Below are 15,357 nucleotides of genomic sequence, written 5' to 3'. Positions count from 1 at the left end.
TTCCAAAAATTACTGAAAATTAGTCTTTAATGGTCATCTGCTTAAGGAACTTACCATAAAAGTCAGTATTGTTGCTTTATATCAATAAACCTTTTACTACAGAACTTGAGATGTTTCTGATAAGTTTCTGGAGATAATCTTAATTGCCAAAAGCTCATGCTGAACAAATCACATGTTCTCTCTATTCCAAATTTCCTGATTTTTTGTTTGTTTGGTTGGTTGGTTGGTTTTTTAAATCTCATAACGTAATTATTAAGGTCTGCTGTTACACAGGGCTAACTGCATTTTTTGATATTTATCCTTAGCCTTACCCAGACCTCCTGGAACACCTGTGGTGACAGAAAGCACAGCAACAAGCATAACATTGACTTGGGATTCTGGAAACCCTGAACCAGTTTCTTACTACATAATCCAACATAAACCCAAAAACTCTGAGGAGCCATATAAGGAAATTGATGGGGTTGCCACAACACGCTATAGTGTGGCTGGCCTAAGTCCATATTCAGAGTATGAATTTCGGGTAGTTGCTGTAAATAACATTGGGCGAGGGCCACCCAGTGAACCTGTGTCAACAAGGACTTCAGAGCAAGCACCTTCAAGTGCACCACGCAATGTACAGGCCCGTATGTTGAGCTCTACCACCATTTTGGTACAGTGGGAAGAACCTGAGGAACCTAATGGACAAATACAAGGTTACAGAGTTTATTACACCATGGATCCTACTCAACATGTCAACAGCTGGATGAAGCACAATGTGGCTGACAGCCATATTACCACTATTGGGAATCTGGTGCCCCAGAAAACATACTCTGTGAAGGTTCTTGCTTTTACTTCTGTTGGGGATGGACCACTTTCTAGTGACATTCAAGTCATCACTCAAACAGGAGGTAAGCCAGCAGTAAAGAGAATTTGTGAGGGAAAAAAAAATGAAAAGAAGAAATTTTGCAGAGCAAAGACTTGATCATGAAAATGTTGGGGGGGGGGGGGGAGAAGTTTTAAGGATTGCCACAGTTTATCCAGGCAACTTTGTAACAGGCAAACAGTTCTCTACACTTTGAATTTATCAAGACAAATCCAACCTGTCCCTAAAAAGAGTAATCCCCAAGGTCACCAATTTCTCATTTTATGTTTACAGTTGTGTTGTTTTGGTTCTGCACAGGAATTTTAAATCCATTAATTATTTTTATTAGCAAAGGGCAAGCAGGCAAGCAAGCAAATCATTGCAGACAATTTTTTTGAAATCAGAAGCCAGAAGTTCTGGTGGAGCTACACTGCAGACAGTGATTTATTGTAGCAATAAGAAATAAAAGCTCACTTTTTCTAGTTTTTAGAGAAAGCTGTATGAAGTATTACTGTAGGTCATTGATTACCTAGAAATATTATGTAACACACTTGAATTTTTTACTACCAGAATGTTTCTTGTTGAAGAATTGTATCTTACCTCAAATTGTTAAAAAATGCACCTCTAATCATAACTTAAGACAGCTCCATTGGTTACAGCTTTTAGTTCTGTATGCAAATCTGTTCATTCAAAGTAGACACTAGTGCACACTTAATGAAAACCGGACATTGAACTGTTTCTGTGGACCATTGTATGCATTATGTCACACAAAAGTCTAAGTGTTACTCTTCAGATTCTCAGCTGAGAAGTTACTAAAATAACTTTTCTAGACCTACTTGTGCATTAAAATGTTACAGAATCAAAGAATCATCTAGGTTGGAAGAGACCTCCAAGATCATCTAGTTCAACCTCTGACCTAACACTAACAAGTCCTCCACTAAACCATATCACTAAGTTCAACATAGAAACGCCTTTTAAAGAACCCCAGGGATGGTGACTATAACACAGAATCACACAGAATCACAGAATTGTCTAACCACTTTCCTGGGTAGCCCATTCCAATGCCTAACAACCCTTTCAGTAAAGAAGTTCTTCCTAATATACAACCTAAACCTCCCTTGGTGCAACTTTAGCCCCTTCCCCCTCATCCTGTCACCAGGCACGTGGGAGAATAGACCAACACCCACTTCGCTACAGCCTCCTTTAATGTACTTATAGAGAGCGATAAGGTCACCCTTGAGCCTCCTCTTCTCCAGACTGAACAATCCCAGCTCCCTCAGCCTCTCCTCATCAGGAGATGAGGTTCTCTCATCAGGAGATGAGGTTCGTCAAGCCGGACCTGCCTTTCGTAAACTCATGTTGACTGGACCTGATTGCCTCTTGCTCTGCAAGTGCCATGTGATGACACTCAAGATAATCTTCCCCATGAGCTTCCCTGGCACTGAGGTCAAACTAACAGGCCTATAGTTCCCCGGGTCTACCCTCTAGCCCTTCTTGTATATGGGCATCACATTTGCTAGCCCCCAGTCGACTGGTACCTTCCCTGATAGCCAGGACTGTTGATAAATGACGGAAAACGGTTTGGCCAGTTCCTCCGCCAGTTCTCTCAGTACCTTCACGTGAATCCTATCTGTCCCCATCGACTTACGTACATCTAAGTGCCGTAGCAGGTCACCAGTCATTTCCTCATAGATAGTGAGGGCCACATTCTGCTCCCCATCCCCTTCCACCAGCTCAAGGTACTGAGCTGGGTATCCAGAGAACAACTGGTTTTGCCACTAAAGACGCAAAGAAGGCATTAAGCACCTCAGCCTTTTCCTCATCTCTTGTCACTGTTCCCCCCCGCATCCAGTAAAGGATGGAGATTCTCCTTCATCCTCCTTTTTATGTTTATGTATTTAGAAAAATATTTTCTGTTATCTTCAACAGCAGTAGTCAGATTGAGCTCCAGATGAGCTTTGGCCTTTCTAATTTTGTCTCTGCACAGCCTTACAACATTCTTATAATCCTTCAGAGTGGCCCACCCTCTTTTCCAAAGATCATAATCCTTTTTTTTTTTTTTTTTTCTTAAGGTCTAGCCACAACTCTCTGTTCAGTCAGGCCAGTCTTTTCCCACACCAGCTTGTCTTTGGGCACGTGGGGACAGACCACTCAGCCATTAAGATTTCCTTCTTGAAGAGTGCCCAGCTTTCCTGGACTCCTCTGCCCTTCAGAACTCCCTTCCAAGGGACTCTGCCAGCCAGTGTCCTGAACAGCTCAAAGTGTGCCCTCTGGAAGTCCAGTACAGCAGCCTTACTGGTCCCCTTCTATCTTCTCCAAGAATAGAGAACTCTACTATTTCATGGTCACTCTGACCAAGACAGCTACTGCCCACCACATCTCCAGCTAGCCTTTGCTGTGTGTGAATAGAATGTTCAGCGTTGCACCTCCCCTGGTAGGCTCACTAACAGCTGTGTCAGGAAACTATCTTCTATGCTCTCCAGAAACCACCTAGACTGCTTTGTCTGGGCTGTGATGTGCTTCCAGGATATGTCTGAGAAGTTGAAGTCCCCCACAAGAACAAGCGCTGACGATTTTGCAACTTCTGTCAGCTGCCTCATTCATCTCCTCATCCTGGTTCGGCAGTCGGTAATAGACCCCCACCAGGATGCTTCCCTTGTTGGCCTTCTTGCTGATCCTAACCGATAGGGACTCAACCTTATCATTCCTAGTCTCGAGTTCCACAGCATCAAAACATTCTTTAATATAGAGAGCCACACCACCACCCCTTCTGCGCTGCCTGTCTCTTCTGAAGAGCCTATAGCCAGACATTGCAGCACTCCAGTCATGGGAGTGATCCCACCACATTTCAGTTGTGGCAACCATGTCATATCTTGCCTGCTGCATGTGCTGCATAGCTTGCTTGTGCACATATGCAAATGTACACCATATTTTAATTTTGTCTTTTGTATTTAATGTTCATTTATTTATTTAGAAACTAGTATTTATATTGGCATTAGTCTGCTTTTAGAATTCATATGCAAAACACTTTTAGTGAACTCCTTGTCTGCATTTTCATTTATAATCATAAACTTCTTTATATCGGGAAGGGTTTGTTGGTTGTTTCTCCAGGGAAGGGTGAAGCAACTGAAATAATGAACAGTGAGACTCGGCTGGACCGGCCCAGTTACATTACTTGTTGATGTCATTTCAGAAAAGCTGTGTTTATTAAAACCTTTAAAGAACTTGCCATTAAAAATGCCCATCTGTTTCTGATTATTGTTGTAATCTGAAGAAATTATGACATGCACTGTTATGTTAACAGTGCAGGAGGGAGTCTCAATACACGTTTTCAACTTTGTAATGGAGTTGACTTGACATTGTTTATGTAAGACAATGTTGAAAATTGCAAGAAAAACAAAAATGTGGTACACAGGCAGCATTTTTAAGCACTGATACTTGTCCATAAAGAATGTGAATATTTGAAGCCATAAGAGATAAACATACAAGAAAGTCTAGTGAAGTGCTCCAATGCTATGTTTCTTTAAAAAACGTGATTCACCCATCTTTCTAGCTGGCAATTTCTCTTCAGTTAGCACTGCAGAATATGATGCCCTTTTCTACCAGATTTGTTGTAATCTAAACCTGAATATGATTGCTTTGGTTTAAGTCTCTCAGGCTGATAGACATCCACATAAATATACATGTGCCAAATAAGTTACACATATAACATGAAAATAAATAAATAAATAAATTGTTAATGGAAAATGGTAAATATGCAGCTTAACCTTTATGCATTATCCAAAAAATAAAAAATAAAAAATTGAATGATAGCTGTGGTTTACAGCCTTTGATAGTTTGATTTCCTTCAAAACGTTCCTGAACTTTGGATCTTTGGAGGATGACTGTAAAAATTGAAGAATTTTTTAAAAGCCTGTTTATGAGAGTCTTCTGTTTGTTAGTACAGCATAGTGATTCCTTGAAAGGGCTCTGTGAATGTCTTCTCACTTTGCTGGTCAGCAGAAACTTTATTAAAATTGCAAATTGAATTTCTAATTAAAATATTAACTAGGAACATGTAATTTGTGGGAAAAAGAAAGAAATATTTATCAGAAAAACAAACATAAAAAAAAAAAAGTTTTACATTCAATTTCAGGTTTAAGTATTCTGCCTAACATTTGTGGAAAAGCCCTGTTCTTTTGCCCAATTGTGGGCAAAAGCAACAGTGTTTTCTTCACTATCAAGACACCATTTTAAGGAATTAGGCATCAGAAGAGAGCTGTAGAGCTGAGCCTTTCACATTAAGAGAAACTCAGTTCCAAAATCTACTCCTAAGAAAGTACTTGTATATCATTATGGGTCAAAGGATTTGATTCTATTGAGGATGGAATCAGGACAAGTGTATTATTTAAGCAAATTGAATTACAAAGACCAAGTTTTAGAACAAAGAATTAACTGTGTAAGCTTTAGTATAAAAATATTTATTATCCTTTATCTTCATCTGAAAACAAAAACTGTGTTGGTTTGTCTCCATTTAGCTGTTCTGGACGCATTTCTTATGAAACTTCTCATACTGCTTTCTTTCCTAAAACTGATCAGCAGTATATGTACTCTCTGAGCAATATACATTAGCTTCTGTGTAGCAGAAAATCTCCTGAACTTTAGACAAGTTAATAGAATCATAGAATAACCCAAGTTACAAAGGACCCACAAGAATCATAGAGTCCAACTCCTGGCTCCACACAAGACTACCTAAAAATTAAACCAACGAGAGCATTGTCTGAATGCTTCTTGACCACGGTCTGTTAGGTAGTGAATTAGTGGAGAAAGAGAGACTGAAAAATATTCCAGATATACCTGGATGTATACTGCAAAATGTATGTTTATTTAAATGTGAAAATTGAAGAATAAAACATATTGCTAGCTTTAAAACAAGGATTGGCTGTGGATTGAAGACTAAGGATTATTACAGTTATAAATATCAAGCTTTTGATCATAGAGAAAAGGACAGTAGTGAGAAGGTCAAGTATCTGACTTGCAGGGCACATAAACAAAGCATTATCTTAAGAAGAATGATTAGAAGTTCAGAGGAAGGTAGTCACTAGCAAAGAAATGCGGTTCTCTGTTGTAATAAGCTTGCTACTTTGCCAGATATTTCTTTCATGAATACATGAAACTCCACAATACTAGTCTCCTAGTGACAACACACTTTGTAGAATTGAGAAATAAAAGGCATGCTTGCTGCACAGGGAAGTTATGGCTTTTAGTATACATTTGTAGACTACACTGACCTCAAAGCAGAAAAAGACAGTACTGAGAGAATACTCACATAAGAAAACTCCATTCTGTGGCTTGATTATACCAGTATGTTCTGTAAGCTCCTCCAGCTTCATTTAGTTTCCAGACACCACCGAAGATATATATATATATATTTTTTTTTTTTAACAGGTGCTGTGTATTCCAGGCAGAAATACTTAATAGTTTAAAAGTTATTATATCACTTTCTTATCTGATACTTTTTCTTTGAATTAAGTATTAGGTTCCCCACAGAATGTATCAGTGATATAGTTTGTTAAGTTTCTGTAAATATGTTTTTTTTCCCTTCTTCCTTATCTTCTCAATCTGTTTGGAGCCATTCAGATTCCCTGTCACTTCTGTTTTTCTCTTGATGTTTTTCAGCTTCAGATTTGCAAAAATGTGGCTATAAAATATCAAGGATAACTAGGTTTTACATAAGTTATTGTTTCAATAAACAATATTTGGTACAGTCCAATTAACCATTCTTTTGTCTTATAGAATTATAGCAAGTAGCAGACCTGTTTTTGAAAAGATTTGGAAGATGAGGATCTTAAAATGTATTACTACAGAGAGACAGGGAATACCCTTTATTTTCCAACTGCTGCCATATTCATTATCATAAAGCATAGATGATGATACAAAGACTGTAGTATCCTCAGGGTACTGCTGGTGCTGGCAGGAGGGGAGGTGTCCAGTGTCATTGTCGTGTCATGTGTTGTTTCCCCCCTCCCCCAGCAGGCTTAGCTGGGGCTCAGGCTGTTCAGGGCTTCACTCAGCCAGGGAGTGAAACGCCCCAGGCCAGAGACTGCCCAGCCTCCCTGGGCCCTGATCACTACCGTCACTACTGTCCTGGTAGTAAAAAGGCTTCTTTCTCCTTGTCTCCAGCCTGAGCATCTTGTGTCTCAGTTTATGCTGCTGCCTCTTGCCCTACTCGTGCACACTACTATGCAGAGACCGCCTGTGTCCCCTCTCTACTTTCCTGCTGGTGCTGGGGCTGCTGCTGCGTGCTACCAAAGCCACACCTTCTCCTGGCTGAACTGGCTGGAGTCCTACAGCCTCTTCTTACTGGTTGTTTATTAAATTTGTCCATTTTTATCAACATCCTTTTTCTGTTGGAGGTCCCAAACCAGATGCAGTATGCAGATGACCGTACACTGACAAGCTCTAAACAGTGGGGACGACCCCTGCCCTCCCCGGCTCTCAAGCCTATGTCCTGCTCACACCGACTGTCTGGCCCTCATTGCTGCCAAAGTGCATCACTGGGAACTGTTCAGCTTGCTCCCTGCAGAGCCATCCCTCTGAGTTACCCCAGAGCCACACCAGCCTCAGCTTCTGTCCCTGCAGGGCTCTGCCTTCCCAGGCCAGGGCTCAGCCTCTTTCTTGCTGAATGCCATGTCCCATCAGCCACTTCCTCCCCATTTTTCAGCTCCCTCATAAGAGCAGCATGGCCCTTGACTATATTGACTATCCCACTCCAGCTTGATGCCATCTGCAGACTTGGCACATGTGCCCTCCATCCCTCCCTCGAGGCCACTGAAGTAGATATCATGCACAGGATGGGCTCCATTTCAGGGCCATTTTTCTTTAAATTTTTAATAAATTACTTGAATGAAGGACCTGAAAGTGTACTAAATTTCCAGGTGACACTAAACAGAGAGGAGACACTGACTCCCTCAAAGTTAGAAGAGCCTTGCAGAGAGATCTTGACAAATTAGAGGGCTGGGCAATTACCAGTTGTGTGACGTTTAACAAGAGAAATCATGGGATTCTGAACCTAGGACAGGGCCACTGTGGATGTACAGATTAGTAGATGAGAGGCTGGAGAAAGAAGGCCCAGCAGAAAGGGATCTGGAAGTTCTGGTAGATGACAAATTGAATTTGAGTCCACAGTGTGCCCTGGCAACCAAAACGGACAACTGTATCCTGGAGTAAATCAAAAATAGAATTGCAAGCCAGCTGAAGGAAGTGATAGTTGCCGTCAGGCTTCCCACCTCTCTCAAGTTCTTGAACCTCTAGGTAGTGGTTGGGGGAACAAAATCCCTCCCACTTTAAGCAAATAGTAGGTCTGACCACCTGATGGAAATGAACAGGTACAAGTCAATGACATGAATCCCAGGGTCCTGAGGGAACCATTGGACACAGCTACCAAGCCACTCTCCATCATACTTGAAAAGTCCTGCCACTCCGGAGAAGTTCCTAGTGACTGGAAAGAGGAAAACTTTTCTCCCATTTTTAAAAAGGGTAGAAAGAAAGACACAGAGAACTACAGACTGGTGAGCCTCACCACTATGCCTGGCAAGATCATGGAACAGATCCTCCTGGAAGCAATGTTAAGGTACATGCAAGACAAGGAGGTGATCTGAGACAGTCAGCACTGTTTCATCAAGGACAAATGTCTGACCTGGTGGCCTTTGGGATGGAGTGACTGCATCAGCTGACAATGGAAGACTGAACAATACCATCTACCTGAACTTCTGTAAAGCCTTCAACATGGTCCCACATGATATCCTGATCTCTAAATTGGAGAGAGATGGATTTTAAAAGTGGACTACTCAGAGTACAAGGATTTAGCTGGATGGCCACATAAAGAGAGTTGTGTTCAACAGCTCTATATCCAGGTGGAGGCTGGTGATGGAAGCTGGTGTCCCTTGAGGATCTGTTTTGGGACTGGTGCTGTTTAATATCTTTATAAATGGTGTAGACAGTGGGATTGAGTGCACCCTCAGCAAGTTTGCATATTAAACCAAGCTGAGTGGTGCAGTTGATGCAACAGATGGAAGGGATATCATCCAAAGGGACCTCACAAGTCCCTTGAAGAAGTGGGCTCACATGAACCTAATGAGGTTCAGCAAGTCCAAGTCCAAAATGCTGCACCTGGACCAGGGCAATCCCAGACATAAATACAGACTGGGAGAAGTCATTGAGAACAGCCTTGCAGAGAAGGACTTGGGGGTTCTGATGGATGAAAAGCTCAACATGAGCCAGAAGTTCATGCTTGCAGCCCAGAAGGCCAACTGTGTCCTGGGCTGCATCAACACAGGAGCAGCCAGCAGATTGAGTGAATGGTTGTCCTCTACCCTTGTGAGGCCCCACTGGGAGTACTACATCCAGGTCTGGGGTCCCCAAAATAAGAAAGATGTGGACCTGTTAGAGTGAGTCCAGAGGAAGGCTATGAAGGTGATTAAAGCGATGGAGCACTCCTCCTACAAAGAAAGGCTGAACAAGATGGGGATGTTCAGCCTGGAGAAGAAAATACTTACATACTTAGAGTGAGCTTATAAAAAAGATGAAGAATGACTTTATATATAAGCAGATAGTGACAGGAGAAAGGGGAATGGCTTTAAATTGAAAGAGGGGAGATTTAAATTAGAAGTCAGGAGGAAATTCTTTACTCAGAGGGTGGTGAGGCACTGGACTCTCAATCCCTAGAGGTTTCGACAAGTCAGATGAGGCTTTGTGCAACCTGATCCAGTGAAAGGCATCCCTTCCAAATGACAGGAAGCTTGGAACTAGGTGACCTTTAAGGTCCCTTCTCACTCAAGCCATTTGATGAATGTATGATTGTATTGCTCTACTCTGGTACAGCCTTACCTCAAGTAGTGCGTACATTTTTGGTTGCCACAATATACAAAGTACATCAAACTATTAGAGAATGTCCAAAGGAAGGCAACAAAGATGCTGAAAGGTCTATAGGGCAAGATTGATGAGGAGCAGTTGAAGTCACTTGGTTTTCAGCCTAGCGAAGACTGAGAGGAGACCTTGCTGCAGTCTACAACGTCCTCATGAAGGGTAATGCAGGGGGAGGCACTGATCTCTTCTGACTAGCAATAGGACATGAAGGAATGGCATGAAGCTCCATCAGATTGTGGTTCATATTGGATATTAGCTAAAACTTCTTCACAATGACGGTGGTTGTGCACTGCAACAGGCTCCCTAGGGAAATGGTCACAACACCAAGCCTAACAGATTTCAAGAAGCATTTGGACAGGATTCTCAGAAATATGATGTTTGATATTTGGTTGTTCGTGTAGGGAGCCAGGAACTGGACTTAATGATCCTTGTGTGTCTTTTCCAGGTCAAGATATTCTATAACTTTATGATATTTTCCTATTTTATTATTATTATTATTATTATTATTATTATTATTTACTTTGTAGTATGCAGAAATGTTCTCTTCTTACACAAGGGATATTTTAGAAAAATTACTGATTACTCTTACCTATCTTTCTGTGAAGAGATTGTGAAGAGACTCTCACTCATTCCCATAGAAATAGGCAATATTTTTCTACACATTTCTTCTATTTTTTCCTATTTCTCAAATGAAAGTGTGAATTGTAGGGAATTGCAAGCTCCACACAGACTGAATATGCACTTTATGTTGACAGGTTATCTGTCTGTTTAAAGGTTAGATATCAAACTTCTACCACATACACAAGGGTATTTTTAATCTACATAGTGAGATTCTGCAGAAGTCTGTGGGAGATAAGAATTACAGTCACAAATTATTTCTACCAGTTACTTAGTGATATTTTTAAGTCTCTTACTATACAGAAGAAATGTACTTGTAATATTATAATAAAAATCTACCCTGAAAAGTGACTTGTGAGGCAATTATTATCACACTGTAGTTGTCACAGCTGTTCTTGATATGTGCTAAGAATTGTATCTCTTTTTTTTTTTTTTATTCAACAGTAAGGACATGACACATTTTATTCTTGAAAATATAGACGTGGTGTGTAAGACTGTTTGATGCATTATCAGCATCATTATTAACTGAAACTAATGTTTTAGAACTTGTACACCACAATGATTGTATACATTCCAGTGAAAGGATATATTTTACCATCTTTTCCCAGTCATAATAAGTTTTCCAGTTATAATAATAACTTTAATATTTAGTGTAGATATGAAGAAGTAAATGAGAACAAAACATTTAGCTTAGGTAATTACTGCAATCATTACACGTGGTTTTAAAACACAATGTTCTTTACTACCAAAATCAAAGTTACATTTTTAGTTCTTGCAATTAGAAAGTGTTGCCACTAGAAATCCAGATGTATTGATAAAAATCACAGTCATTAAAAGTGTGAAAAAATGTCACTTAATGAAGACCTCTTCAGTAGGTTGTGATTTCTTTGGGTAGTTAAATCATCCAGTATTCTTAGAGAGCAAGATGTGTTTAGCATCTTAGTTGTGAGTTAAGCAACCCTTTTTCAGAATTGGAAACACATGTCATGATTTTAATACTGTGTTATTGAATATTCTATCCTATCTTGGGTAATACTAGCATTTCCCACATAATACTTGTATAGACCTCCACACACACACACACACACACACACACACACACACACACACACACACTTGCCATTTCACACATTACAAACTTGCTGGTGTTCAACACCAAGCTTCTTTCAACAATATTTCAGCTCTTTGTATATTATTTGCACTGTGAGGCATTTGCTTGAAATCCTTGATAATTTGTGATGTGCAAATTAAAACTTTGTTCTTTTTCTGAGTTCAGATTAATTTATTTCAAAACACAGTTAATCAATTTGTTTAAAACAGTAAATTCAATGAAAGTAATATTATGTGAAATATTCAGATAACAATTTAAAAGGTTTTAATGATATGTGTTTAAATAGCCAGATAAACAATTGGAAACACTACTAAAATCTTTTTTCTTTAGTGCCTGGACAGCCGTTGAACTTCAAGGCAGAACCTGAGTCTGAAACGAGCATATTACTTTCCTGGACACCTCCACGCTCTGATACTATTTCCAGCTATGAACTAGTTTACAAAGATGGGGAGCATGGGGAAGAGGTAAGAGAAAATATTATACATCTTTTAAGTACTTTTTAATGAGTTAGTTGTAAATGCTACCATTGGTCACTTTCTTCAGTATGAAAGCCTTAATATTAAACAGTTTGTTAATCCCAGCAGTGAGCCTATTTGACTTCAAATGTGTAAACCAAAAATACCTTGATGGTTACTACCAAAGGAAATTTATTGTTGTTCACAGGTGTTCACATGGATATTGCATCCAGTTTCTGATGATACTGATCTCTCCAAGTCTGTTCCTCCACAAAGGCTTGGAAGCAGAGGTGTTTTGTTGAATGTTATAGAGTTACTGATTTACTTTTTTTTTTTTTGCACTTGCACTTTGCAGCCTATTTTCAGCCTTAGAGAATATCTATTTGCCACCATGGAAGAAGCTTATTACCTTTCAGTAATCTTTTTTCTCTCTCTCTAAAGATAAAAAGCTACTATGGGCTTTTTCTATACCATTGTTTCATAAAGAATGTTGAGTTTGAGAGCCTCAGTGCTGTTAGTGTAGAAAAAAACATTCTTACATCTAATATCAAAACCATGTGGTATTGCCAGATGTCCCAGAAAATAAATAAATAAATAAATAAAACAAAAAAGAACCTGTCAGTCTCAGAGGAGAGTGTCAACTTCATTGATTTGTGCTGTATCATCATCTCATTGCTGATGCTTCAGCTGAGTTTATGACAGGTCCACACATACACAGTGAATGTACAAACATGCTTTGTGGACTGTGGGGCAGATCTGTATTTCAGCTTGAGATGCAGGCCGCTGTTTAATACCTTACAATTGGAATAATTTGTTTCTTAAGATTTTGAACACCAGCTTAATTACAGGTTTTCCTAAAATCTAAGATTATTCTCATAACAGATATCTGGACTTCACTGTCATGTGGGGCTGTCACTGTCATGACAAGGCTTTGTTTGTGTGTTATTGTCTTAAGATCCTTTTATGATTTATACACACTTATTACTTATTCAAATAGTCAAAAAATATTTCTGGTTCTGAGTTTAACCCTCTAAGCTGTCTGCTTTAAAAAAAAAATAATTCTTTAACATGTATTTGTTAAAAGTAATGTATTCATTTTGGGTTTGTTCTGTTTCAGTTCTTTTTTTTTTTTTCTTGAATTTATATGTTACAATTTTGTGAGATAGGTTATCATCAGAGTATAAAAGCATTTCTTCTGTGGACAACATATTGCATATGTTGATATGCAATTCAGAGTCTCTAAGTCTCTTACTGAATAGTAATCTTGACATCTGACTCTCATTCCTTACCTGTAGCAACGGGTTTCCACTGAGCCTACCACATCTTATCGCCTACAAGGCTTGAAGCCAAACAGCTTGTACTTGTTTCGTCTAGCTGCACGTTCTCCACAAGGTTTGGGTGCTTCAACAGCAGAAATCTCAGCAAGAACCATGCAGTCAAGTAGGTGTCTTTCCTTGCTAACTTTAATCTATTATGTTATATTTGTCAAATAAATTCATTTAAATAGCCAACAGAGACAGCAAGACAAGAAAACAGAATGGTACAAAACATAGCATTTATGAACCTTAATACATAAAAAAAAATATGTTTAAAATACTGTGAATAACTAATATGTGTGTCTTTTCCATAGCTTCCGAAAAAGATTCTGTAAAGACTTACAGAAAGCCAGTGTCTAAGGATACAATACTTTGCTGTCATAATTAGTTGTTGTTGTTATAACAGGGATAATAGCGTATTATATTTTATTGTGCAATAAGTATAGATGAGGAACATTCCTCCACCCATAAAATACCACCTGCTTACTCTAAAGATTTCATGTAATACTAGGTTGCTCCAGTAGCATATCCTCATAGTAAAAAATGCTGCAGAGTGGGCCAATTTGAATGTTTCTGACTGTATCAAAAATTTCCTTATACCTCTTCTATAGTAACTACTTTGATAGTTACTTCAATAGGTAACTACTCTGATTAGAGAGTTAGTAAATCTCTTAGGTTAGAGATTTTTTATCTGGGCTTTTTTAAATGTTCAGTCATTATTGATGCCAGTGTAAATATTTTTTCTGACTTCATTCTTATGGAAACAATGTCAATAAGCTCATCACATTTCTGTGCAAATATTATGCAAAAATTTGGATTTATTTTACAATATTTAAATTAATACTTAACTAAAACAACCAGGTATGCAAGGATGATATCCAGAATGACTGTGTTTGCTGAATAAGTTATTCATTCCTAACAGTTTATACTGTATGATTTGAAAACTTATTGCAATTCTATTTTAGTTTGTTTTTCATTAAATTACCATTTCTTAAAGCAGCATTATTTAAAAAAAAAAAAAAAAAAAAATCAGATTCTCAGTTGGCATGATTTTCTTTTTAATTTGCGGTCTGTAATAGATATGATTATATAATCATTATTTGATAGTTATATAATTATTAATAGTTAATGTAACAGGAGATGTAGTACTGTAGAGCTTAAGTTTAACCAAAGCTAAGTGTGCTTCTGCAGCATTTCTAAGCTATTTGAATAAACATAAAAGACTACCGTGTAACAGAAGACTAGTAACAATGCCAGTTTTGACCTCAGTAATACAAAATCAATAATTTAATATGGAAAAGGGTATTTATTGGCTCCTGGAGCCATTTCAGCTACTTAGAATGCTCATGCTCTTACGCCATATTGGGTGAAAATTGCCTAAATTATGCTTAAACAATAAACATTTAGGAGCCAAGGTTGTGTGTTCTGCCTATAAGCACATTGCCATTTTTCCATTCTAAAATTCAAAAGTATAGTATTAGATTTGAAAAAAGCCTTATGCATACAGATATTATGGAAATCTGATTTCAGGAGTATATATGCAGACTCCAGTTATTTATTAATAGTTTGCAGCAGTTTTAAACTTTGTGTATTTTAAGAAAAAGTACATACTTTAATAAAACTAATTACACAGGTAGCCTTCAGATTATACTGAGTTACATAAAAGCAACATTTTTTTTATAGTGTCATGGATTAAAAATTAATAAGCTTCTGTGAGTTCATTAGCAACATTCACCAGAATACCCTGTTCTCTTTTATCTTGGTTTCAGAGAAAGATGTTACAGGGATTTATTTCTTTATGTACAGGATCCTTGAGGGACATTATGGGTTACCTTTTACTTCCTCCACAAATCAATGGTAAAAGTGGACCAACAAGTTTTGAGTATTTGATAACTAAATTAGCTTAAAAAATAAATAAAAAAAATAAAAAGGCTCTATTCTCTTTTGTAGCCCCCCATCTGCTTCCTCTAGTTAGTTGAAATGCTGGCACATTCCCTCCTGTTTTCTCTTCAGAAGAGCAAAGTACCATACTGAGTAAAAAGCCATTGATCCCTGTAGAAGACCTGTGGGGAACCAAAACATACATGTGTAAATGCAATAGGTCACAGC

The 15,357-nt window shown here is 38.5% G+C and overlaps 1 protein-coding gene across 3 annotated transcripts in view; it reads left to right on the top strand.

Moving 5' to 3' along the window:
* The window catches only part of PTPRD (protein tyrosine phosphatase receptor type D), a 397,803-nt gene that overhangs the window by 248,756 nt on the left and 133,690 nt on the right, over positions 1 to 15,357 (top strand). For all 3 annotated transcript variants that reach the window (XM_082783775.1, XM_082783774.1, XM_082783776.1), the window contains 3 exons: positions 306 to 887; positions 11,808 to 11,941; positions 13,228 to 13,372. In XM_082783775.1, coding sequence (XP_082639901.1) covers positions 306 to 887; positions 11,808 to 11,941; positions 13,228 to 13,372 — 861 coding nt within the window. The remainder of the gene's footprint in view (positions 1 to 305; positions 888 to 11,807; positions 11,942 to 13,227; positions 13,373 to 15,357) is intronic.

This window comes from Aythya marila, assembly GCF_965140915.1.
Source record: "Aythya marila genome assembly, chromosome: Z".
Lineage (NCBI taxonomy): Eukaryota > Metazoa > Chordata > Aves > Anseriformes > Anatidae > Aythya > Aythya marila.
Note: the sequence above shows the minus strand (reverse complement) of the source record. Positions and strands in the feature narration are given on the sequence as shown.